This window comes from Ceratotherium simum, chromosome 7 (assembly GCF_057802395.1).
Source record: "Ceratotherium simum simum isolate JZ-2026a chromosome 7, ASM5780239v1, whole genome shotgun sequence".
In the NCBI taxonomy this organism is placed as follows: domain Eukaryota; kingdom Metazoa; phylum Chordata; class Mammalia; order Perissodactyla; family Rhinocerotidae; genus Ceratotherium; species Ceratotherium simum.
In genome coordinates, this window is record NC_141906.1 from 52,702,510 (window position 1) to 52,730,120 (window position 27,611).

A 27,611-nucleotide genomic window follows, 5' to 3' on the forward strand; every position below is an offset into this window, starting at 1 on the left:
AAAAAATCTCCCATGAGAAGCCAAAACCTCAAGCTGACCCAGCACATGGGTTTGTAAGCCAAATGTACATTCTCACGTAGTACAAAGAGTGCAGTAATAAAATTCAACACAAAAATTGATCCCAAGTAGATAGATCCCAAGTGGGGCTTGTGGTAGAAGCTGAAGCAAAAGCATCCTTGAGGGAGACTCACAACCTAGGACACACAGGATATCTCAGAAAGTAGTCATCATCTGCTAAAACAAGGAGTACTCACTGAAGAATCATATCAAGAAGTTCTAAAACATTTTTAATTGTCTCAGCTAAACATACTATTAAAAGAGAACTTGAGAAAAATGGGAAAATCACAATTGACCAACTAGTCTCAATAGGCTTCCGCAATGAATAATAATATTAAAATTTGAATACTTAATAAATAAGCTTGTATTAAAATATTTTTAAAGATCGAATACTAATTGGTATGAAACAAAATGGTATATGAAGCTAAAGACTAGGACCCCAAAGCCAACTATGTTTTACTACCTCCCTGAGTTATTTTATAATCTTCAGACTCTGACATTTTACTAAAAATATAATTAATGCTTGTTTTTTATGATAGTAGAGAAAAGTTTGAAAAAATATTAAATAAATGCTTATAGAGAGTGAAAAACCTTATAGGAGAAAGTGAACAGCTATCTTAAAAGATATTTAGCCCAGCACAATACTTTTATTTTTGGAACAGGCAGAAAATCCAATCCAAACTCAGGTTGTCAGCTTTTCTATTGTATACGCTTTTCTACTTTTTATCCTTTTTGGAATTATGAAATGCTTTGCTATGTAAAACTGAAAACTTATTTTAAAAACTAAATAAGCATTTTTGAACCCCCAAATATTCAATTACTTGTAAAATTTGAGAAAATGCCAATTTTGTATAAATAAATTTTGTGTAAAATTTTTTCTATTCTAAAAATATTTTACAAAACATTGACTAAACAAACACTCTCAGTGTAAAAGAAATAGTATTTCAATGAACGATAACCTTTAATTTAATTGTTCACTGCCTTCTTTTCTCCCAAATTTCAAGTAATACAAACCAAACGTTGAGGTAACTTCAGTAAAATCTAACCTAAAATAAAACTGCAAAAATATCAAAATGTCTGTGAGTGATGTGTGAACAACAAATGAAACTCTCATTGTAACACTTGGAGGAATTCATATTGTTAAATGTGAGAAGTCCTTCAATTTACAGTGTAGTTGAGCAGTGTGAGAAGAGAATCAAGTACTTCAATTATACTCTATGGGTTTTCTTTGAGTAAAGCCACATGGATAATATTAATAAATTCTTAATAAAATATCAAATGGACTAAAGACTGCCAAGTGGTAACTGTAGCTATAAAACACAGTTCGCTTTGTAAAACATTTGTTAAAATATTTGAAAGTTTTCGATATTGTGTATGTGTACTATAATTATAAGCTAATGCATTATAACATTTCAAAATTCTCCGATATCTGCTAGAACTATAATATATGCCTTAGAAGTAATAAATATTGGCTAAATCTTGGTTAGAATCAACTCATCATCGAAGTTTTCTATGGAAAACAGATCAAAATAATATTTAAGAACCCAAAATTCTTTCAGTGTTCTTTTAGATCCTCTTTACTGTTTTCCTTATATTTGAATGGAACACATAGAAGGAGCTCCTAACCAAACAATTTTAAGGGAAAGGGAATAACAGAAATGTTATTTTTCGTATTCTATAAATACTTGTTAAGTGTTAAGTTCCTGGTTATATTAACTTATTTGAAAGCTTATGAAATAGATAATATTATTCTCATTTTTTGAATGAGAAAACCAAACCTCAAAGAGTTAGTTAAAATCTGGATCAATTTAAACCTTCTGTAAGTAGCCAAGTTGACTATACTGCCTCTGGAAGTCCCAATTAACTGAACTAAGTGAAGAAAACACGAGGGGAGAGGATTTTTGGACAGAGGAAATATAATTTTTAATGTTCATCAGTTGTTTGTACAGGATACACCTGCCTGTGATGATATCTATGAAAATGTTTCTGATCCTTCTCATGAGTTAGCCTATGGCATCACCTTTCTTAAACACATATTCATGAAAATTAATGATTTATCTTTACTGAAAACATTATATTGGTTGTAAATTCAATTAAGATAAAAAATTAAATAGTAATAATAATAGATTGGGTGGGGGATTCTATTCAAAGTTAATTGATCCATATATAATTTTTGTAATGAGTTACATTGACTTTTAATATAGATGGATAGTCTTCAAGTCTCTGCTTGAGTATCCAGAAAGGCTGACTAAACGCCAGGCTCCCCATTGGAAACTGGAGGGGCCAGAGTGATGAATATATTTTTAACCAGCCATGGTAGATAGATAGGTATAGGTGGACGGAGAGAAAGATAAGAGAAAAAGAAAGAAAGAAGGGAGGGAGGGTGGGAGGGAGGAAGGGAGGAAGTTAGGGTGGAAGGAAGTTAGGAAGGAAGTTAGGAAGGAAGTTGGAAGCAAGAAAGGAAGGAAGGAAGTAGAAAAAGGCATAAAATAGGACTTCCCAAGCCTCGCTGTAGATTAGAATAACATAGTGAACTTTTTAAAAACTCAAGGAACTAGTTATACTACACAAATAACTCTGGGGAAAGGGGACCTTGGAATATGCTCTTTCAACCATATCATAGGTAATTCTAATGCCTATTGAGATTTGAAAGCTATTAACCTACACGCAATGCTTCCAATGCCTCATCTTCTATTTACTCAATCACAATCTGATTTTGATCCTCATTCATCTATTAAAGATGCCATTCAGTGATATCTCACATACCAATCTTAAGGAACATTTTTCTTTATTTTATTGGGCCTTTTACCTTATTTGACATTATTTAATTTTTTGAAATGGTTAAGCTATGGGCGCCTGACACTGCATTTTCTTTATTCTCCTTGAATCTTTCCAACAGTTCCTTCTCTCTCACCCTTTGAACATTTTCTTACGTTTGTTTAGACGTTTGTACTTCCCAGAGAACTATCTTATCACCATGTCCACTCTCCCCAGTCAGTCTCATCTACTTAAATGGAATCAATTATACCAATATAATGACTACTCGCAAATTTAACCTTCACCACAGATTGCTTTTCCCGGACTTCAACCACGTATTTCCCAACTGCTGGAGCTCCTTACCTGGATTTGCCTCACACGCTTCAAACTCAAATGTCCTGAAAGTGAACCAATTATCTTTAAACCAGTTTGATTTCGTATATCTCCATCCTGAACTTCTTGTGCCATCCTCTTCCCAGCCCCGCAGGGAGATAAGTCCAGTGTTCCTGGACTGTTTTTCTCTTCCTTTGTCTTACCTATGATATATTTCTTGGACTAATGTACTTCTTCTTATTATTATGGTCATGGTTCTGATTCAGATTTCTTCAGCCCTTATCTTCAGTATGAAATATCGTCTATTGTTCTCTCCTGCAACCTTGCTCTTACTTAAATCAGAATCACTAGAATAACCAACTAATGTACATATCTACGTCAACTCTTTGCTAGAAAATGTCCAGTGGTGCCACACTGCATATAGGATAGAGCACAAGCTCCTTATTATAACATATGCACCATACTAATCTGTGTTTAGTAATTTGGATTTATCTCCAATCTCTCCAACATTTTCTCTTACTACTCCTTTTCTTGGATTTTTTACTCCAATAACACAAAACCGTTGGTGGTGGTCCACTCATACCATTCAACTTCTTGTCTGAATGACCTTCCTCATTTGTCTCCTCTGATTGGAATACCTTCAGCACCCCATACACTCTTCACCTGGCTAGCTCCAACTCATCTTCTAAGACTCTCAAATTTACAATAACAAAGCATAAATTTCTGCCTTGGCCTCCATATTCAAAGATAAAACTGCCTTCTCAATTTCTTTAATTGAGCACCAGATGGTATGTCAAATTTAATCTGTCAAAATTAAACTCCTGGTTTTACACCACCACATATCCAAAGAACTGCTCTTTCTGTGGTCTTCCCATTTAAGCAAAGGCAAATATATTCTTCTAGTTGTTCAGTTACTCAGGTCCAGAATCTTACTCCTTGACTCTTCTCTTTCTCACGTTTCATAATCAGTCCATCAGCAACTCCTGTCAACTCTACTACCACGTTTTTACCAGAACCAGTCACTCTCACCACTTCACCACTGCTGTCACTACCACCATCATTCTAGTGCATATTATTTATATCTTTCATGGCTATTTTGCAAATAGCTTCTTAGGCTAGTGGACATTATTCCTCCTGCTCCCCTCTCCCTGGTCCCTTTTTTGTCCTCAACACTGTCTCTTCTCTACTCAGCAGTCAGAGAGAGCTTTTAAAATATAAATTCACATGCCCTGCTCAGCCCTGTCACTCCCTACCTCTCTTAACATGTCTTTGTTTTCTTCATAGCACTTATTGCCACTTGACATATACTTATTTGTTTGTGTATTCTTATTTATTCCCACTATCATGAAAGCTCCGTGAGAACTGACTCTCAACCCAAATTTGTTGAACAAATGAGTATATGAATGTAGCTCAGGTGTCTCTTAACTCAAGAAGTTTTTGCTGATCGACATGACTGCCCCTCTCCCATACCCTCCTTGCAATAGAATATACATCTCCATTTCTTTATTCCACATTGCATCATAGGCTTGGGCAAATCTCTCTCATTAGACTGATCTTTGGGAATGGGAAACTGTCTCTCTTATCTGTTTAATTTCAGTGCTATCATAGTGCCGATCATCTAATACACATTCAACACACATTGGAATTGAATGGATGGATGGGTGAATGGATGAATGGATGGATGGATGGATGGATGGATAAAGACAAAGTATACTTGAGAAATATTCAGCTCTTCCTGTAATTATTAATAACAGTCCTTTGAAGATAAAATACTAAATTATACAGATATCTGGATCAAATACGTATGGCTTGCAATATATCTAACACTTAGTAAAGTCTTTGCTGTTTGAGCTTTAACTGTTAGTAAAATAATTTGTGTCTTTCAACAATTGAATTTTGTGTATTTTCAGAGATCATCTATAGCTGGGTATTTAACGAGTTCCCTTCCTTTGTGGCGGAAGACAGCCGGCGGTTCATTTCCCAGGAGACAGGCAACCTTTATATTTCTAAAGTCCAAACATCAGATGTGGGCAGCTATATTTGTCTGGTGAAAAACACAGTGACAAATGCTCGAGTACTTAGTCCTCCAACACCACTCACTCTGCGTAATGATGGTAAGTTGCATGGCACAGAGTGAAATGATCAGCCACCTCAGATGTGAAAAATAAAGATGTATTAGTGTTTTTCTAAGCACTTAAACCTAGCACAAATAAAATAAAAAGGCATTTGCTATATTTAGAAACTCTACATTTTTAGTCTGATTATGCATACCTTAGGATAAAAATTTTGACATAGGAAAGTGATGACCTATGGATGAGAAATACTAAGCACAATGTTACTCTAATGCCAAAAAGGGAGAGAATCTGAGAAGATGAACTGTAATGAAGACTCCATACTTCTTTTCTTTGCTTTTTAGTGCCTCTGTATAGCATATGTGTACGAATCACAAGTATTTTAGAGGTTCACTTTTCATTATGTTCAGGTTTTAATACTTCATGGTATAGTTATTATTGTTATTATTACTTTTCCAATAATAGGAGCAGTTGGAACTTTAACTTTTAAGTGCAATTCAGGCAGAAATGATGATTCTATGATTATAGGTATTGCCATCTATCTAAATATCTTCAAATTTAAACACCTCATTTGTAGTTATAGACGTTTACAGTTAAGCGTTTCATTAAAGAAGTCAAGTGCTATATTACAGCTGATATATGATATGTGGCTTGTTCTCTCATGCAATAAAAAATCTATGAAGGCATTATTAAGAAGTGAGCTTGAGAATCCTGATTGATTGTGAAGCTTAAAAAATAATCTATTTCAACACTACTCTTTTATATGCTTAGTTTTAGAATGTATGTTGCTGGAATGTGTGGTCAGAGTTATACCACAAGATTTTTGCTTACCACTTAGTTTCTTATCTTATATATTTAGACTTCATAGTATATATAATATTTGCATATATGCATATATATACATATAGTAGTAATAATCCTATCAGGTAGAGAGTATAAATGCAATATCTATTTTAGAGGTGAGGAAGCCAATATTAGAGAGATGAAGGCCCTACCAAAGGTTACACAGCTGGGCAATGGCATGGAGGAATAGATGGGAAACAAGAATATAAATTGGGAGAACAATTCAGAGGCTATTGAAACTAACTGTTCAGGAGGTGATGAGGGACAGAATGAAAGCAGTGGTAATAGCATTCGTGGGCAGGAAACATGCCTGGGATATTAAGGAGGTAGAATTACCAGGATATGATGATTAATTCAACGTGGAGCTCTAGGGTAGGAGGAAGCTTTGTCAGTTCATTGAGTTGGTGATGATTCTCTTCATGAGACGAGATAACATAGATGAAGGAATAGATTGAGGAGTTGATGAATGTGAGGAATTCAGCTTTGGATATGATGAGATGAAATATCCATGGGAAATCTATGTGGAAATATGCAGTAGGTATTCAGGTATATATGCCTAATATGCATAAGAGAGGGTTAGGCAAGAGAAAGAAATTTAATCTACAGTCGTTGTGTATTTCATCCCTACGGTTAAAGCCATGATAGTGTATATAGTATGCCAATTCAGGATTATAGAAGAATGTCTAGAAGAGTGAAAAGAAAAAAAGGAAAACAGATATGCATTTTTAAAATTTGTCTAGGCAAAATCTCAGAGTTGAAGCAATTCTCTACAAGCCATTTCCATAAAATTTCTGAGCATTTTCTCATTAATTCCTTGAGAATTTAAAGCATCTTTGTCTGAAAATTGTAGCATTTTGCTGACTAACCAATAACTAGTTCCACTTACACTATCCATTTATGTAATAATATTTTACATTTGGCTAGTGCCTGAGGCTGCGGAGGCTCTTCTGCCTTCTTTTCACACAATAGACCTAAACATTACATTAACCATGACAAGGGACAGTAGCACATGTATAAGTCGGAATCCAAAACTGATACCACCTTCACTAGTAATTTAAAAATTTGGTACCCATGTTCAACAGCCTCTTGCACTTCTTTTATTTCATGGTCCAATTTTATCACTTAACTTTACCTTCTAGCTTCCATGGTCAAATAGTTCAAGAATAATTAGAACAAGTTTTTACTACTATTTAAACTTCCTTGCCCCTCTGTCTTCTATTGCTCTTGTTTGGCAAAACCCCAACTTACCATACCTTTAATCTGTGACTGACTTGAGAATCTGAGAGCTACTAGAGAGTTACAGCTGCCATGGATTCATGATCATCAGATCCAAATGGGAAATCAACATTGCCACTCAATCCTACTAAGTTTTTGTGAATGGTTAATCTGTAATTCTCCCAAAAGTTTTTGGAAGCCTCTCTGCTTTCCTTAAACTGGACTTCCCCACCACTACCACTTCACAAAAACTATATAAGTATCAAATGCATCTTCCTACTTATAAAATTCAAATCTACATCTCCATCCACACTTTTTTTTCCCTCATCCTATTTCAGTTGAGATACTATTCTCCTATTAGAACCAATCCCTCCATCTTTGACCCTTGACTTTCATTTCCTCTGGTCTTTTCAGAACATTACACTGTTAGTCATTATTTCTTACATAACCAATACTACGTCACTAAACTAATAAATATTTTTTAGTCATCATATTAGTTGAGTTTACTGAAGCTGTTAAAATTGTTGAATAATTTTTTCTTTTACGAACATCTATATTTTCAAAGACTCATTATTTGAGCAGTACTATATGAAAGGTTCAATAAAGCAATACAAATAAGCAAAAGGAAATTGCTATTTTAAAGTTAACATTTAGGTTCAAAAGAAACAGGTGGAAAACATTTGCTAAATTTCAGTTACATCATTCAATGACAGTCTTATTTAAGATTTTATGAGAGAAGTTAGAAAATTCACATTTCTTCTTTCTGTAGATTATTTAAGGTCATTGTTTCCTTGACGGTTATTTGTCCACTAATGTTTATTTACTTATTTATTTTTTTTTGTGAGGAAGATCAGCCTTGTGCTAACATCTGCCAATTCTCCTCTTTTTTGCTGAGGAAGACTGGCCCTGGGCTAACATCTGTGCCCATCTTCCTCCACTTTATGTGGGATGCCACCACAGCATGGCCTGACAAGTGGTGTGTCGGTGCGCACCCGGGATCCGAAGCTGGGCCGCCAGCAGCAGAGCATGTGCGTTTAACCGCTACGCCACGGGACGGGCCCCTAATGTGCTGATGAGAAAAAAAAGCCCACAGCCCTCCCTCCCATCAAATCCCACTCCCTAAAGCCAATTTCCTAACTTTTCCTTTTTTTTCTTCATGAGCTTCTCATATAATGCTAGAAAATATCTATGCTTCTTCTTTAATCAAATTTAGACAATAACTGTTGACCCCCTCATATGATAAATATACATATGCTTCTTCTAGCCTCTATTTTATATTTATATAATAGTTTTCTGTTGCATACCTTTTTAACTTTGATAATGTACTTAAATCTCTACTGTTCTCTTAGCTCTTGAAAATAATTCCTAACTTCCTATGATATAAAATGAAGATATTTTTATTCCTCCTTTTTTCTTCAGCCTTTCTATGCTACTTTTATGTCCTTTTGTCTGCCACTTTTCTCTGACGTTCTCTCCTGCAAATACAACCACATGTTCTAAACTTTCCCATAAACTAACTGTAAAAGCTGAAAATCAGGAGACATTTACAAATTATAACTATATAATTATCATTCGGTATCATATTATTACAAGTTTTTAAGTTATTTTTAGATATGTTTGCTCTCCTACATGTGTGTTTCATAAGCGAGACTTAAATTGAATATAACAAGAAAAATAAGATTGTGATACATTTTGGATGTGGTTTCTCTTAAAATTCTGCTGTACAAATATAATAGCTTCAATAATAGTGTTTAAATATAAACATGAGTCATCACAATACAAATGGTAAATGAAAACATTGGTGTGGTTAAGAATGCCCATGAAAAGAGTATGAAATGAAGAAAAGTTAGCTTAGGACCAAGCCTTGAGTAATCCAAATTGCATTGGAAGGATAAAGAATGAAAATCCTACAAAAGATAGTGGGGAAGGAGAGGTCAGAGAGCTAATAGGAAAAACAGTAGTGCAATGTCAAGGAAGCCAAAGGAAATGAGTGTTTCAATAGGAAGTGGGCGTGCAGTTCAAGGTGGTGGACTGGATGCAGGTGTTTGTTGCCTTTCCCCCTTCTGAGACCCTACAAGAAGAAATGCATATCATCAATGAGAATGCTGAAGGAGAGGAAGCATTTCACTAACAAATGAGACATTTTGATATATTTCTGGAGGAATAAAGAAGGATGTGAGTTAAAAGATTAAACAGGTGGAGAAACTAAAACATACAATAAGTTTAAGTGTCTAAAGAAGGGACTAAAGACCGCCCAGTGGAAGCCTGAAGAAGCTCTGAAATCAAAGTTAGCTAAGGGTGGGCATAAGAAATGGGACTGAACAAAGGGAGACTGAAGGTATGAATGTTGAACATCTGTTTCAGTGAAATATTGGAATCCCTTCTCTTCCCTATCCTCACATGCAAAAGGACCAAAGGGCTTGTCTCTTAACAATGTGAATGAACTTTCCAGGAAAGCTCAAGTTTTTAACGTGAATGGTGGCGCACAATGCAAACCCTTCTCATTCCGGCATATGGGTGTCCATAGCCTGACAGCCAGTTCCTTGTCTTCACATCAAAGCAGAGCTGACTGTCAACACACCTTCCCCAGCCATCCCTCCACCCCCACCTCAGAAGGGAACCAATTCTACAGACAGGGGAACCCACGACAACTTCCAGGCTTCTCAGACTTGACACTCATATGCAATTCTAAGTTAACAGTTTCTACTAAAAATTACTGAGCTTATTGAATGATTACAGAATTCATACCAGGATAATGTGTGAAAAACAGGAAACTTTTAATATTATTCCAAGAAAGGCATAGGCTAGACTGGAATCATTTTTAAATCAAAAACTTTCATATCACTATTTGATCTCTCTTCAAAAAAAATAATTGAAACGAGTGTTCATGAGAAGGACATATTCCTGAATGTTTTGCCAAGTAGGTCGCATATATTAAACACTTAAGTCTGAAAATAAAAATAGAATGTGATTGTGGATGAATCCATTTGTTGTACCACAGTCAGCTGAAATTCCTGCCGGGTTTTACAAACCTCTCAGTGCAGAGACAGGCATTATAATGCATATTTCTGCAAACTTGGCAAACACCTCTGCAGGGGTTTGAATATAAAAATTATGTTTAATCTGCTGTGACCATAGAGTTAGCTATAAAAATCATTTCAAGAACGTTGTGCTTTTATACTTCTCTAAAAACAAAAAAGTAGACCTTTCTAAAAATAATAGAGGCTATATGCATAGGCACATTATTTTCTTTCAAGTACAAATAAAATTTTATTTGTAAACTATTGTAGAATTTATTGTCTTAGCTGGGGTTCTCCTAAAGCAAAGCTTGAAACACAATTTTCTTGTAGGTAGTTTATTTGAAGTTTATACCAGAGAGCAGGAGTGTGGGATGAGGTGGGGTTGAGGAGTGAAACAGGGTGAAGAGGGTTGTATCATAGAGATGACCACTTCTACAGGCAGCTGGAGCTGGACCCCACAGGTCCACAGCACTCAGAATAGTCTCCTTGGTGGACATTTGGATGGGCTTCCAGCTCCCATTCCCCGAGGGTGGCTCCACAGGCAGGTAACTCCTGTGCACAGTTGCCCTCAAGTTGCAACTGTGTGATACTGGTTGCACCTGCACAGACTTTGTTGCAGTGGGAGTTGCAGGAGTAAAACTTCTGGCCAAGATCACTTGAGTTGGTGCACAATGAGTGTCTGAAACATAGGTGATAGTATAGACAATTTTCACAGCCTTAGAACATTTGCTTACAGAAAGGAATTCCATCTAATACGGATAAAAATTCAAGTGCCCTGATGTGGAAGACTTATTTTTCTTATAAATTAAGACTCTATCATTTATCTATTCAGTCAGTCAGTATGTTGCATTTATTGTGTGTTAGGTTCTGTGACATATATACAGATACATATATAAGGTTTTTGAGGAGCTCACGGGCTAGTGAGAAAGACAGATAATTACAATGCATCGCTATGATGGATGCACAGGCATGTGTTGCTATGGTAACCCCAAACAGGAACATCTAACCTATATGACACTAATGGTTTGGAGGGTAATGAACGAAGTGCTTGCATTCCACATAACACAGCAAATTTGTTAAACACCTCCCCTTTAACTACATCCCTCCTTTGCCAAGCTTTCGTTTCTGCAACCGCCATATCTCTCCCTCAACACACCTCTGACTCTCCCCACCAACGCTATTGCCTCTAGTCTCCCTTCAAGATCTCACTGTCTCTGTCTTAAGTATGGAAATTTCATACTTTCATTTGAGTTACCATCCCAGTTCTCAAGGAACTTTTTTTTTTTTAGCTTATTTTACTTTTATTTAACCAACACTTACATTTAATTACTACATGGGAGGCATAAGCATCTTCCCACAATCCACTAGGTGCAGGACCAGGCTCCTCACTCCTCTTCCAGTCCAGATGGGATCTTCTCTTACAATATCCCTCTCCTTCCTAAGGCAGCGTTCTCCCAAGCACCTTCCCTGGGGCTATAATGGCTCCATAGTGCTACAGAGAGGATAATAAAAAAAGAAGAGAAAGAAAGAAAAAAAAGTCCATGTGTTCTTTTCTCATCACTAGAGCTGGATAATACAGTAGAGAGAATACTTGAAGAAGTAACTTGAGAAAGTAAGTGGGAATAGATTCAGACATGCAGAAAGATTGGCCTTTGCTAGAGAATTCATCAGTTGTCATAGTGGGGAGAAAAGCAAAAAGACTGTAGATGCAGATAACCTACTATTTGGTGGTGGAAAGTCTGATGGCTTTTTTCTTAAATGAACTACGGGCAAAGTCATCAGCTGAGAATGTATGTGTAAACAATATGTTTATTTTTAAGGCAAGAATTGTGTCAACAAGGAAATTATGCACAGAATTATCTAATTATATAATCCATGACTCAACCCCATTAAATTACTACTGAATAATGCAGGTCCTAAAAACAATGGAAAAATATTAAAAATGGCATGTCCCTGAAGACTGTAACAGAATGAATAATGGCCTCCAAGATGTCCACATCCTAATTCCTGGAAACTTTTAATGTTACCTTATATGGTAAAGGGACTTTGTAGATGTGATTAAGCTAAGATCTTGATATAGGGACATTACCCTGGATTTCTCTGGTTGATTAGGGTCAGCTCTAAATGTAGTCACAAGTGTTCCTTTAAGAGAGAGGCAGAGGGAGATCTGACTGCAGAAGAGGGGAAGGCAATGTGATGATAAAAGTAGAGATTTAAAGAGGAAGGAAGGAGCCAGAGTTAAGGAAAGCAAGGAATGCAGCTCTAGATGTGAAAAAGACAAGGAAATGGGTTCTCTTTAGACCCTCCAAAAGGAAGGTGCCTCTGCCCTCAAGGGAGGCCACCTTGATTTAGGCCCAGTGAAACTGATTTTGAACTTCGGATCTCCAGAACTGTAAAAGAATAAATGTGTGTCGTTTTAAATAACCAAGTTGTGGTATTTTGTTGCAGCAAACATAGAAAACTATTCCAAAGACCAAACAGAAATCTGGACCAAATTTTTTTTTTTTACTTGTTTTTGGGATATTCATGGTTACTCTAGAAGTGTTGGAGCTGGCTTGTTCCTGCTTGTAAGAGCTGATTGTGTGCCTCTCTTCCCTTCTTGGTAGCTTGAAATCAGCCTCCAACCTCAGAGAACTACTGGCTGTTAAACAGCATTCTGCTGGTTATTCAGCACCTAAGATTCAAGTCATTGGATCAGAAATAACATTTGACAGAGTAAACATCAATTTAAATGTACCCCTGTTCCACCCCACTCCTTTCTGTGTGCTTTGCCCCAGATGAAGCAGACAGAATGGATCTTGTTTATTGTCTCTTTCTGATCCCTAAAATTCGGTTTGAGGGATCTCAGTGAGATGCAACAAAGTCTCTCTTATTTTCTGATCAGTCTGTTTATCACAAAGGAATACAGCAATTGAAATGGCTTGGGTATTCTTAATTTTTTCATTTTCCCCTCTAAGTTCTGCTTCTTGGGTATTGAATGTCCGACTCTAAACCCAAGAGACTTTTTCTTCTCCTAATTTTTATTCAGAATTTTCAATTTATGAATATTTCCAAGGGGACTTGGAAAACTTGTGACAAGAACACTTCCATTTGGATATATTTATCTATGCAAAGAAAGCTGAATAATATTAAGACGATGTCAAACTCTGCTGGAATATAGCAACTTATTTGGCTTTTGTTGATCTTTTATTTATTTTGCTATGTGTCTCTCTGGAAAGCTTATCATCTTGATATGATGCAAATTAAATAAAAACATCAAGAAATCATTGGATGATTTCTAAATAAATTGAATACTTTGCTCAGATGTCCTTGATAATCAGTCATTTCATACAATTCAATTTCTCCTCAAGCAGATTTATAAAAGCAATTTGAACTTCTATCTATGGAGATAAGATTTTTATCAAGAAAAATGATGTGCATCATTTTATTAACTTTCTTAATATGTCTTAGAAACTTTTAAGAATTATTAATAAGTGCTTACAAATAATAAGATAAATTTGTTAAATATGTATCTAACTCAGGCTTCTTCCTGATTTCCTACATGCAAACTTGTTATTGCCGGGAACTAAAATCCCAAAGGAGGTAATCTTTTGATAACTGGGATTGTAACAGTAAATATATCATTCTTAATATAAGAAAGGAATATGAACTACGAGGTTTTTATAAAGGTGGAAAATGTATGTTCAGGTATTTTAATCTGACTTTCTTTTCTGTTGTCAGACTAGTCGACACTGTCTCCATCACTATACTTCCTCTCTTCAGTTATTAATCTGCAATCTGACATTGACCCTCACCACACCAGTGACTCAAGGTGTTGTCTGAAAATTAGTCAAGTATCTGTTAATCAAATATGCCAGCGTTTTCTCAGCCTTCATCATTCTTGACCTTTCTGCAATCTATGTTTAAACCTGAAAACATTTTCTCTTCTTGACTTAACTGGCAGTAGACTCTCCCGAACAGTTTCATCTGAATCTTTCACCGCCTCTTCTTAATCTACCCCTAAATCAGTCATTCATTTAGCTATCCATCTGGATGTATCTATTCACCCCTTGTCTGGCTTGTTTACACTTGGCATTGTTCCAAAAAGGATTTAGGGAGGTTTATCCTTCTAAATGTAGGTGTTTCTCAAGGATTCTACTCCTGAGTACCTTCTATATTTCTTTTTCTTTAGTGGGAACTTCTATTTCTCTATTTCCAGTTTAGAGTCTTCCCACAAACTAAGTTCTCCAGCTGATATCTATGTTGTTAGTGAGATCACCTTTCTCCTAAACATCTAATATAAATATTTCTGGGTCAATTAGAATCCTTCTAATCTCATGACCACATCTATATTCCATTGGTTTGGCAAGCCCTGTGAATTCTACATTTGCAATGTCATCCTCATCCATCCCCCTCTTTTCACTTCTAATTGTAACATATTTTACCTTTTGCCCAGCTTGGTGGCTTTCAACTGCCTTTTCTACAGTTCACATAAGGTGAATAGTATTCCTATCCAAAACTCACTTTCAAGAGCATTGCCACATTCTAGACTGTAGAAGAAAACAGACGCTGCAGGTACAATGCCAGTGAACTAGCTCTAACATCATCTCCTGTACCATCAATCAAGGAAGCTTACAAAAAGCAAATTCATGAGAGTGGCACCATTACAGAGATTTAAACTAGAATCTATTTTGATTAATTTTGTTTAAAGTAAGTCAGTCACAAAGTTGGGTTTGATTTACCACCTACTTTATCCTTGGCCAAGAGACTTAACCTGTCTGTGCTTCAATTTATTCATCTGAACATGGTGATAGCACGGATACTAGTCTCATAGGGTTATTGTGAGGATTGAATGTAATCACACGTGCAAAGCAATTAGAACAGTGCCTGTTACATAGTAAGCTTTAGTAACGGTTAGCTATTAACACAGTATTTATGACACATTTCCCACTGCATCTCACTAGTGTGGGGGTTGTTGCTGTTAGGAACTACTTTCTATTCTGTACTGTTTATTGCTGCTGTTCTTGCTTACTGTGTAAATTCCAACTCCTCTGTCTAGAATTGAGGTTTAATAGAGGTGGGGGTAGTGGCATTGGGAGAAGTTTTGTATTGCATCGCTTACCTTCAATAATTCTTCATCCAAAACCTACTCCAGAAACTTTTGAATCCATTTCTTTTGTTCCTGTTCTCTCTTTTTGAGGTGCTCTCTTAACGCCTAGCTCTGTCTGCAAGAATTTGAATGAGTTGCCTAGGATGATATAGCTAGTTAGTGACAATAAACAGGAATAAAATCTACCATATAATAAGTATAGTTTGGATTTTATTCTAAAATTAGTTCCTTATGTTTGTCCGTATTGAAATTCATCTGCCACTTTTATAATACCCACCCACACAGCCTTATGATATCTTCATGGAAATTATATTTGCCAGTTTGATATTTCACTACACAGTAGAGCTCAGTATCACCTGAAAGTTTGGAGATTTTATTATTCCCATATTAAGATACTTTATGAAATAATCAACAAATGCCAGCCCCAGCTCAACACCTGAGCACTATTCCATTTTGCCAACATGTTGCTTCCCATACCTAAGGTATTTCACTGACCATGACAAAACATTATTCCTCCACATTATTTCAATTCACTCTTTGTTTGATTTAAAATAACATTTAATAATAAAATTTCTCAAAAGCTTTTAGAACTCTATAACATTACATCTGATAGGCCAGCATTTAATAGGGTGGTTCTCAAAAATTACATGAGAATAATCTAGAGTGCTTGTAAAAAAATGGAAATATTGAGCCATGCCCAAGATCTACCTAATCAGAATTTCTGAAATGGTCCTAGAAATCAGTATTTTTTAACTCCAGAAATGTTGTAAAGTGAATAAATTATCAACAAATCTTTGTCAAGACACATGGAATGTGTCTGCTCTGCTATCTCCCCAGAGGACCCCAGCAGCCCTCTCCCAAGTGAAAGTACTAGGAATAATTAAATCCAAATGATCTCTCTCACTAAGAGTACAGAGCACTTCTTCTCCCAGGTCCAGTGAGTCATCAGGCCCTCCCAGGACCACACTCAGCTAGCAGACTGTGCAGTGTCTTTAAGAATGTTTACCAGCCTCTAAGGGCTGCATCCTTCAGGAAATTTCTGAAAGGAATCAAGTCCTAGACACACTCTTTCCCTGGGAGTTCTCAGGAGAACCTGGGTCTTCAAATACACCACCTGGACTTCACCAGTGGGGCTGTTCTGTTCCTGGTATTCCTTCAGAGAGAGGATTGGAAGAAAGAGGTAGTTTAAGATGCGTGTGCAAGTTGTCCTCACTCTGTAAATCCCAGGAATCTGCATTTTCCATAGCACTTCCCAGATATTTCATATATTCAGTGCAGTTGAGAACCACTGCAGTAATCATTACTTCCCAAGTGTTTTTTTTTTTTAATGTTACATACCTCTTCATATTTTTAAAGCTCTTTTTTATACCGAACAGGATTTCCAAACAAAAGGTGGACGAAAGACTATATAGAATCATATTAAGGAGAATCTTGCTAAAAATTCAGATTCCTAGGTCTTTCCATTAAATATTCTGATTCAATAGGCTTGAAGTGGAGATTAGAGATATTTATTTTTGACCACATCCCTAGGAATTTTTATGTTCGATGAGGTTAGGGAATGTCTGACATTTTATTTTATCTCAATTAGCAACTGTGACTTTATAATGATCATCAAACATCATAGTATTTCTGCAATTGGTCAGTTGCCTCTGGAATATTTTTAAATCATAGTTTTAGATCACCTTTAAGGTAATTATTGAAATTTAGATTAATATGCTGCTTTTGGAGGAGTACCATCGTAATTGAGCTGCCAAAAGTGCCACAGGCCTTTTCACTTTGTTTAGACAATCTTTCTATTATTAATAAAGTACCCATTTTCCTGTGGTTGCTGCTTTTCCTTATCTTGCCTTGCACTGCTATTCTTAATATGATCTACCGGATTTTTCTCTTAGCGTCCAATAAAGTATTTAAAAATAACCTTAAGTCTTGCTATGAATCATTTAAAATGATTTCCTTCCGTTTTTTCTCCTAAACTAATTCTCACATTTTGTCTCAGTTAATTTGTCTAAAGCTGAGTAACTCTGTGGTGAATATTTTAAGATTTCCCTTATCCTGCAAGGTTATTGAATTTATATCCTTATTTATATTCTTCTGTATTGAATTATATTCTTATTTTGTGATCACTTTTATTATCCAATGCTAAAAATTACATCCAGGATATTGAGGGTTCTAAAACTACTTCTTCTGGAAAGTATTTGTAATATTCAGAAGTGTTCCTTCCACACTTCACCCCAATGAGATATTTGCAAATTTATCATAAATAACAAGACTGATTTTTTTTTAACAAATGTACTGAAACTCATATATTCAAATGAGTGTTGTGTTCTTCAGAGTATACATACTGGGAGACAATTTACTTATATGCATATAATCTTGCCATTATTCTAAATACTTAAAACTCAATGATTCATCTTACAATTTTATAACCCTTGTCTCTCAGTGCTGTGGAGGGGAGATAGCAGCTGCCTAAGTGGAGGCTTGATAATGATAAATGTTTTTCCTATGCACCAGCCCTGGGCTGAAAGCATTTCATACATTCTCTCATTTAGTTGTCCTCACAACAAAACAGCATTTTGAGCTTATCTTTTTTTTTAAAGTTAAAGAATCTGCCGTTTAGACAGGTAACAGCTCCTCTTACCTATGTTTGTATGACTCTGAAGAGCACACTCCTAATTGTTATACTTTATTGCTCAGTTACCAGCTGGTTCAGGGACTCACCCACGGTCATAGTTGGTGGGACATGTGGAACTCCAGCTCTAACTCGCAGCGAGAGTTTATCTACTAGATCATTATGCATCCTTATGATATCAATACCAAACTGGGATTTTGAGTTACTTTATCAATATTACCTAAAATCAAATTTAAAGGGTGTGGTTAGAGATGAGCCTCAGTATGAATAGCATGCCTATCATAGAAGCAATATTTGCTTCTTCCCAATTTCATTGGAATAGATATTGTGAGGATTTTTTTTCTCAATTCATCAAGAAAAAGAGAATCCATCAAATTTATAAAATTAGATAGAGTGTAAGGGTAACCTATATAAGTAAAATTGGGGTTATCCTGATCTTTGGGAATGACAGAATTCATCTATAGAGAATGTAAGGTTGTCTGCTATATAGGGTGTTAATTATCTGTCAAAATATCTGTCAAGAGAATACATAGCCTAATTTTCTTAATAATTATTAGGGTCTACTTAATATTACACCACGCTTTTTTCCTTTAAATATAGGTTTTCTTTTAAAATGTCAGAATGTTAAAAAAAATTAGTTATAAAGAAAAAGAAAATGAAGAATGTGCTAAATCCAGAATCCTAAAGAATATTTCTATTACTCATTGGTTTAATAAATAAATTAAAGCCAGCATAAATAAATACCTTGCTATCATCCTGACCTCATGATGATCAAATACATGTAGTATAAATCTTATAGATGGCCAACTTGCAAATGATTCATACGTATAAATTGTTGCCTGCCACAAGTTGGTCACTGCCGCAGACCCTTCTGCCTTTGCCTTTGTTTAAACAAAAGACATATCCTCAAGAAGCTTTCAAAGATTTTGAAATTCATAAGTGAGTGAAAAAAAAAGTTAAAAAAAAAAATAAACAGTGGGAACAATTTAGAGACTCTAAACTCAGAAATGGACTCTCAGGCAGATCTGGCGAGTGCAGCAGACCCACTGTCTATAACCTCTCCCTCCCCTATGGCAACATACTTACACTACTCAGGCTAAAACTCCCGAATTAAACAGTCATTTAGGTGAATAATAATTCTATTTTAAAAAATAAAATGCAACAGAAAGAATTAAAAGTCAATAATTTTCACTTTAGTGTATATTAGTTAAATCGTATCTTTTTGCTTTTAATATCTTACTGAGACAACTTCCCAGAGAGAAAGGAGTATGGGTTAAATGGGAAGAGAGTTGGATAGGATTGTGAAGGGTAATAGGAGGGAATTTAGTGTCACATTTAAAATTTATATATACATATATATATCAGTTGAGTCAGGCAGAGGGCTTTTGAGGCAGACTTAATTATTTTGTAATCCCAGTTCTGCCTCATTTTAACTATGCGACCCACCCTTTCTAAAGCTTGGTTTCTTGATTCATATAACAGTGATTATATCTGCCTTGAGATTGTCCTAAAGATTGGAATAATTATGCATGTAAAGAATCTGAAACAGTTTACAATTTTTCTGGTGTTAGGGGTTCAAGAGAACATCCTTTGACCCTCAAAGAACTCATGATCTAAAAGGGAAGCTAGACAAGGTGATGGTTGTGTTAAAAGAAGTCACATCACAATGTGCAGAGTAAAATAAAGAGGTATCATATGTCAGGGGAGCAAAGAGGACAGAAACTAAGTCTATAGGGCCATCAGAAGCATTTGCAGAGTGGGGTTGACATTACAGTGCAGTGTTGAAAAAGAAAAGGAGTTTGTCAATTGCCCCAATTCTGGGCTGGCAATATAGACAGAGGTAAAACATACACAAAGAAACTAGGGAGGAAAGGTAAATGAAAAGAAGTGGAATATGAAAAAAAACCCTATCTTTCAAGTTTTTGTCCAAGGCTGGCTCTGCATCTGTGAAGGAAGCACGTGTAGGGAAGACAGGTGATTTATTTTCTCCTTCCTTCTTAACCATAAAGATCTTTGCTTCTAGGACCTAGAACCCCAAATCTCCATGTTAGTACCATAAATCACTTGTTATGAACTCGGTAGTATTTTGTGAATTAAATAGCAACCAAACCATTACTTACAATTTTCTATGGAAAAAGTGTCTTTGCCTCCAAAGCACTGATTTACTGTGGAACGCATGGAATACGATTCATTCATTACTCAGCATTGTAGAGAAGAGGATGGACTCTGGAGCCAGACTTACTGAATCCAAATCCTGGCTGTGGTATTTAATGGGCATGACTGGACAAGTTTTCAACCTTTCTGATTCAGTTTCCTCAGAGGTAAAATAAAGATGATTAGTAGATCAATTCAAAGGGTTGTGAGGATTAGAGTAGACACATCTAAAGGACTTAAAAAGGTATGCGGGTATATAGTAAACCCCATATAAGGATTTGAGTATTATTTTCATTACTATATTATCATTATACATGTAACAGTGAATAGTGCTTGACCTGATGTGACATACTAGGCCTCTAACTGTAATTTTAGGTTTCAATTTATCTCTACAACTTTAGAAATCTTATAAAAAAGTGACAAAAGCAAGGGAGGAGAGGGTTATAAGCTATAAAAAAAAACATTCAAACATCTAATTACCAGCAATATAAAAAAATCATAATACAACTCTAAGTAAGAAACAAAACCTTACAGACCATGTTTGCATCTGTCAGTATATTGCTTATTTCCCCAAACCTTGATTTCACTAAACCTGTTTAAGCCTGTGGAACAGATTTGTCAAGCTGGGATAAGGTGATGAGTAACTTAGAAAAAAAAGAAAAAACAGATCTCCCAAGACTTTTCAGTGTTAGAAATTCAACATTTGTATAGCCAGTGTGTTTGCAGTGAACACTTACTCCTACTATAGGTAGAGTCCTGCTTCTGGTTCTCTTCTGAAAACATTAACTCACATCCACATAGAAGTAGGACAACTTGCAAAGGAGGATACCCTTTGAATTGTCATGAATCCTCTTCTGACTCACTTCCTTCTTTTTCAAAGGAAGAAAAAGTGTATTTTTTATAGTCTATTAAATACCAGTTCCTAATTGCTGTTGCTTATTAATTTGAACATTTATATTCACTAATTACATTTATTTGGTGATCAAATTCTTTTTGTTCCTTATTTTAGCTTAATACTGGATAATATGTTCAACAAAGAAGGATAATAAAGAAAATTATTAGTGTAGTCCTATTGTTGTATATCACCAAGACAAATAGATTCTTTCGTGAAAAGAAAGATGTGAAAACTCAAATACATTGTGATTTATTCCTCATCATTAACAGGCTTAAGACAGAATCTCCATTTCATCAGTGTTAAAGACCTAAATTAAATCTATTTAATGACCAAAGAATAAACAGTTCTACAATATATTAAGGGGTTAATCCATTTTTAAAATATTATATCTTTTTTGTTATATATACATGTATACATCCATACACAATCAAAAACTGATAAATCTAATTTTTCTCCCCAAATGATATTGAAATCTGAAAGTATCTATGAGGATTTGGGGGAAATTCTGGAAGCTTTATGATGTTTCTCAATCCTGAGTAATGATAAATTCTTGAATGAATTTGAAGATTAGTTGTCATTCTATGTTGAATATATAATTGGTGCTCAGTAACTAGCCCCTATCACTTGGCTTGTAGTAGACTAGGACTACCTACGTGCATGAACCTTCCACAATCTTAGCCTGTATGAGCCAAAACTAAGTGTAAGACGTGGCTCTAGCTACCAATAAATTATTTATCTCATTAGAGAAACAAGACATGCAAACACAAAACATTAAATAAAACATGACTAAGTAGAGATGAGAAGTGTAAATGGTAAATGCTGTAAGAATTTATAGGATGGATCCATCATTGTGGGCTACTGTGGTTGTAGAAGGTATTCTTGGGCAAAAGAAATTTTATCCAACCTTGTTAATGGAGAGTATTTGAGTGGATATATAGGTTGATAATTTCAATATAACAAATGAATGAATGAATAAGTGCCATTTCAGACAGTCTAACCAGAGCAGTGAGCTTATTATGGTCAAGTGGAAACTAAGGTTGAAAAGTTAGCTTTGGAGCAGATTTTTAGGGTTTTTTTTGGGGGGGGAGGAAGACCAGCCCTGAGCTAACATCTGATGCCAATCCTCCTCTTTTTTGCTGAGGAAGATTGGCCCTGGGCTAACTTCCATACCCATCTTCCTCTACTTTATATGGGACACCGCCACAGTATGGCGTGACAAGCAGCGCATCAGTGCGTGCCCAGGATCCGAAGCTGTGAACCCCGGGCCACCGAAGCGGAACGCGTGCACTTATCCTTTGTGCCACCTGCCCGGCCCCAATTTTTAGAGTTTTATATGCCAAAATATGGAGTTTGAATTTCATCAATAAGGCAATGGGAAATGACTGATTTTTTAAGAAATGAAAATAAATGATGATAATGCTATTTTACAAAGATTAAGTGGTAGTCATTGTACAGAATGGATTCAATAGAAAAGACATTCTATGTCTTTTCTAAGGGGCCAAGTATACCAGCGATCAAGGTCAAGTTAGTGAAAGTTTGAATTAAAATTATGTCTATGGAAATACAAAGAGACATGCACAAGAAATACTAGAAAGAATATTATGAAATTCCTTGATTTACCCCTGAAACACTCTCAAACTTCAAACGGGAGGTAAAGAAAATGTTTATCAGAACCAATACAAGGTAGCAGATCAAAATTTTCTTAAGAAAAAGAAATCAAGTATTCAATGAGAGAAACTTATGGATCCTGGAATCCAGGCTAACCCAAAGAGTGACATGTAGCCAGATAGAAGTTAATCAATTTACATTCAGGCACTGCAGGTACAAAGAAGAAGAAACTTCATTTCCTCTTTGCTAGAAACCACAATGCAATGAGGAATATAGAGAAGTAAACATCATTAAAATGCGATGAGATATGCGCTAAAATAATGATTTGAACTGACTATTGTGAAAACAAAGAATGGAGTGAAATTAATTCTTCTAAAGATGTGAAGATGAAATTTGAGCGTGATCTTTAAAGCTGAATGGTAATTTATTAAATAGAGGAAAAGGTTTAAAAAATTACAGAAAGGCAAAAAGCATGTATTTGTAAGGTGGCGTGGTTAGTTTGGGAAGTCGAGAAAAGTGTTGTGTGGCTACAATGTAAGATTTGCGAGGAGAGGTGTCGCTAAATATAAGACTAAATAGAGAGGTAAGGACCAAATTGTGAAGGGCTTTGAATAGAATGCTATGCTATGGGGTTCAGATTTTATTTCAAAAACATTATTGAGTCAACAGAGTCCTTTAAGCAGGGAATTAGCTATTAAAAAGTTTTTGTTGTTATTTTTGTTGTTTGTTTATTTGCTTGCTTGCTTTCAGGACAATAACTCCAGTAGTAGTAGGAAGGACAGAGCAGCACTTTCTAATGTTTATCTGTAGTCTTAAATGACGTTTTAGAGAATGGATTGACAGCAAGCCACAGCACTAATCTATCGACTAATGAAAATCAAAGGAATATGATATAGGAAAATTCAAGTTTCTTTTTTGAGAAGCAGATAGAATGAGGAATTAAAACAGTTGTACAAAAAGATGAGTTTGCTTATAATAACCTGGGAGTTCAAAGGGTATGTTACCAAGACATTGGAAATGAAGACAGACTAAAGGAGAATTGCGAGTAGGATTGAGCTAGATAGGAGAGTTCAGATTTGATGATGACGGTTTTGACCAGTAAGATAATCGGAATAGCTGTACATAAATAACCGTAATACAAGGTAGAACACAATTAGTATCATAAGAAATAAAACACCATGGTAATCCAGAAGTAGAGGATAAGATTTCTTGCTGGGGGAATTACAGAGGTTTCTTGTTTTTGTTTTTTTACCAGGAGGAGAGCTGGTTTTTTGTGTTCTTTCTTCTTCTTCTTCCTCCTCCTCCTCCTCCTCTTCCTCTACTTCTCCTTCTCCTTCTTCGTCTTCTTAATGAGATACAATTTGAAGTGAAGTTTATTAATAAACTGAATTTTAGTGTGCATGGGATGATAGTAAGGTATTTTTAGATAAAGACCAACAGCATGCGAAGGCTCATAATTAGTTAAGGATAAAGTATATTTTGAAAATAGCAAGCATTTCTGTTAAATAGAATATTGGATGCATAAAGGGGAAGAATGAGAGGTAAAGTTGAAAAGATAACTTAAAACTGGAACACTGAAGTCTTTGAATGGAAAACTAACAAATGAGACATTAGTAAATTAAGAGAAAGGATCCACGGTATGCTTTTCGGCGGTTGCGGTCAACTCTATTGTAACAATCTCTCATCCTTCTAGTTCAGTCTTCCTTATTTACAGAAGATGTTATTCTGTCTTGGTAACGTCTATATTTACACCAGTGATCCGTTCAACGTCCTGACCTCTCAGTTTCTGGACCTCCTTGCTTCCCATGAACCTGTGCCCTATCCTACCTTAGCCAACCATTACAAAAGTAATAGGCTGAATTTTGCCCTTATTAATTATTCTGCCTTCATCAAAATCTCAATTTTAAGTAAACAGCTCTCTGCCCATAGTCTTCTTTCTGTCCAGGTAATTCTGTTTAGCACATTCCACTCAAACAATTCTTCAACCTCTCAGCGTCCCCAATCTTTGATCAAGCCACTGTTTCAGGGTCCATCACACCCTCATGTCCTCAAGCGCCTTCCATTTCTAGCTTAGATTACAAAATCATCCATTATAAACATTTTTCTCTATACACTCTCATCTCTGTATCTCCCCAATCTCTTTACTATACTCTGTTCATTTGGCAGAGATCTCTAACCCAACCTCAGCCTTTGTCCCATTCACTTTATGATTGTATCTATGCAGCTGACTGTGGATAGAAAAAAATACATGACTTTGAACACAGGTTTTTCCTTAAATTTATGATTTTATTTATTTTTCCAGCAACAAATATAACATCTTCCCTGTATCTGTATCCATTTATGCTACCTTACCTCTTATTATGACTAATGAACTGTTCCTGGCAGTTCTGTGCACTGGATCCCACGCCCTCTTACCTAATTTAAGGAGTTTCCTTCTGCAGTTATCCCCTCTCTCTTACCATCTGTTCCCTCCATGCTGAATCCTTCTCATCAGTAAACATATTAGAACATTTACTATCTTGAAAGCAACGCTTTCTTGATTCAATACCCCTCTCCAGCTCCCATCTTATTTTCTCTGCTTTCCTTTGTAGCAAGACTTCTCCCAAGACTTGTCTAAACCATATCTCAAATTTCTCTCCTATTTTCTGTTTTATCTAATCCTATAAGGCTTTAATGACCACCACCCATGCCACCAAGGATCTCCACATTGCCAAAGCTAATGATCTGGATAAAAGGGAATCTAAATTAAAGACGATCAGCATGGAAGAAAAGGAGTGGATGGGAAAGATATTACAGAAAGCAAATCAGGAACTTGGCAATTGATTGATTATGGAGAAATGGAGAGACTTTATCACTTTATTCATTCACAAAATATTTTTTTCTCATATGACCATATCACAGTAATTTAAAACAAAAATATAGATTTTATGATTGCAGATTAGAAAATTACTTTCAATTTTCTTCAAAATCAAAAAGAGCATAAGCGTTGAAATACATAAAAATAAAATATTCTCAGCTCCTATGTCACCTGGCACACATCTTCCACATAGTTTATGACAAGCAGATTCGTTAATTCTGGTATCAAATATTCTTGAGCACTGACTTTGTATCAGGCACTGTTTGAGAATAGAAAGGGAAAAAACAATGTGGTCCCTGTCCTGGTAGAGCTTATAGAATAGGAGAGAAACAGATATTGAGCAAAGGAATACAAGTGAGGTGAGATTAAACAATCTCTTATAATCATGATTAGTTTTACAAGAAAAGAAAAGAGTAGTATAATATATAAATATAGAAACAGGGTATGATATATATATATGTATTATATAAACAGAGTACCATAATATATATAATGTAAATGTATATATTATAGTACTCTTTCTTTTCATATATATCTAAAAAGAGAGAAAGGAAGAGACAGATTAACCTGGTTGGGTAGGAAGGAGCAGGGAGTAGAAGGTCAGGAAAAACTTTCCTGAAAAAGTAATATTTGAAGGGGCTGGCCCCGTGGCATAGCCGTTAAGTGCACGTGCTCCACTGCTGGTGGGCCCGGGGTTCGGATCCCCTGTGCACACCGACGCACCGCTTGTCCGGCCATGCTGTGGCAGCGTCCCATATAAAGTGGAGGAAGATCAGCACGGATGTTAGCTCAGGGCCAGTCTTGCTCAGCAAAAAGAGGAGGATTGGCATGGATGTTAGCTCAAGGCTGATCTTCCTCACCAAAAAAAAAAAAAAAAAAATAAGGTAATATTTGAGGTAGAATTTAGTTGTCCACAAAACTGGAATTGACAAAACGAATTCTGCTTTGCAAACAGCAGGGACTTTTCCTGGGGAACAGCATAGAATAATGTGGAGAAGTTGGCTTCGGAATTAATGTAGTCCTAGATTTGAACCCCTTACTTGTCATTTAATAGCTAGTGATGTTGAGGAAGTTGCTTAACTTCTCCAATAATCAGTTTTCTCTTATTTAAAATAATACGGATAACTGTATCTACCTTGCTGTATTTGAAGGATTTAAATGACAATTTAGTTGCATCCACTTAACACAGCACCAGGCTTATAGCAGGTGTTCAGCCAGTGTTTATTCTCTCTCTTTATATCCAGAGTCTTTAATGCACGTAAAGCCCTGTGATGAGCCTGTGATAATCGACATTCCCCCTCTGGAAACATGTATCTTTTGAACCATATCATCCATAGAGCCTTTGAAATCACTAAGACTCTATAAAATAAAATATGTGGTGAGTTGTTTACAGCAAATCAGGGCCTGGTATGTTTAGTATCTCAAATGTGAGTGCTAACAGCAGGAATGCTGGCATTCTCAATAACAAGACTAAAGTGAGAAAACAATCTGTGCAGATTAAAGGGTAAAAATAAACTTTTAACAATAGTTTAAAACAACCCATTTGTCACATTTTCTCCTAGAGTTATGCAACCAGGCAGCCAATCAACTGAGCTGGCAGAACTAATTCCTCCAGGATATTTTAAGTCCCTCGACTCCTTGGTGATTACTGTATGAATAGATAGCTATGGGTAAGAAATTTTCTGGAAGGAACAATCTCTCTGAAGAATGTTAAAAATTTAGAAATAAAAGGCAACATGGGTGAGTGTTCTAGGTAGTTGCAAGGAACAAAAGTTCACTCAAATGAACCTAATAAAGAGACTTTTGTTTTTAGGAAATATATGACCTGAAAAAAGAAAGGAGATATTAGAGAAACCCAAGATTAGGGTCTATAATATGACATGACTTCATGAGAACTGAGATTGGAAGAAAACTGAATCCACATACTTCCAGGAATCTGAGCAAGAGGATCTATGGCTATTCCCTTTACTTCTTCCCCAATAATGTGACTCAGCTATTATACACAGCGCTTTTCTACTCTCTAATTGGCTTAGTCTTACCCTGCCATTCGAATATATCCTCCCTACCTTCCAGATGGTGTGT

The 27,611-nt window shown here is 35.8% G+C and overlaps 1 protein-coding gene across 5 annotated transcripts in view; it reads left to right on the forward strand.

The window, feature by feature from the left end:
• Window positions 1-27,611, forward strand: part of CNTN5 (contactin 5) — an 824,990-nt gene that overhangs the window by 479,503 nt on the left and 317,876 nt on the right. For all 5 annotated transcript variants that reach the window (XM_087433624.1, XM_087433627.1, XM_087433626.1 and 2 more), the window contains one exon: window positions 5,058-5,261. In XM_087433624.1, coding sequence (XP_087289750.1) covers window positions 5,058-5,261 — 204 coding nt within the window. The remainder of the gene's footprint in view (window positions 1-5,057; window positions 5,262-27,611) is intronic.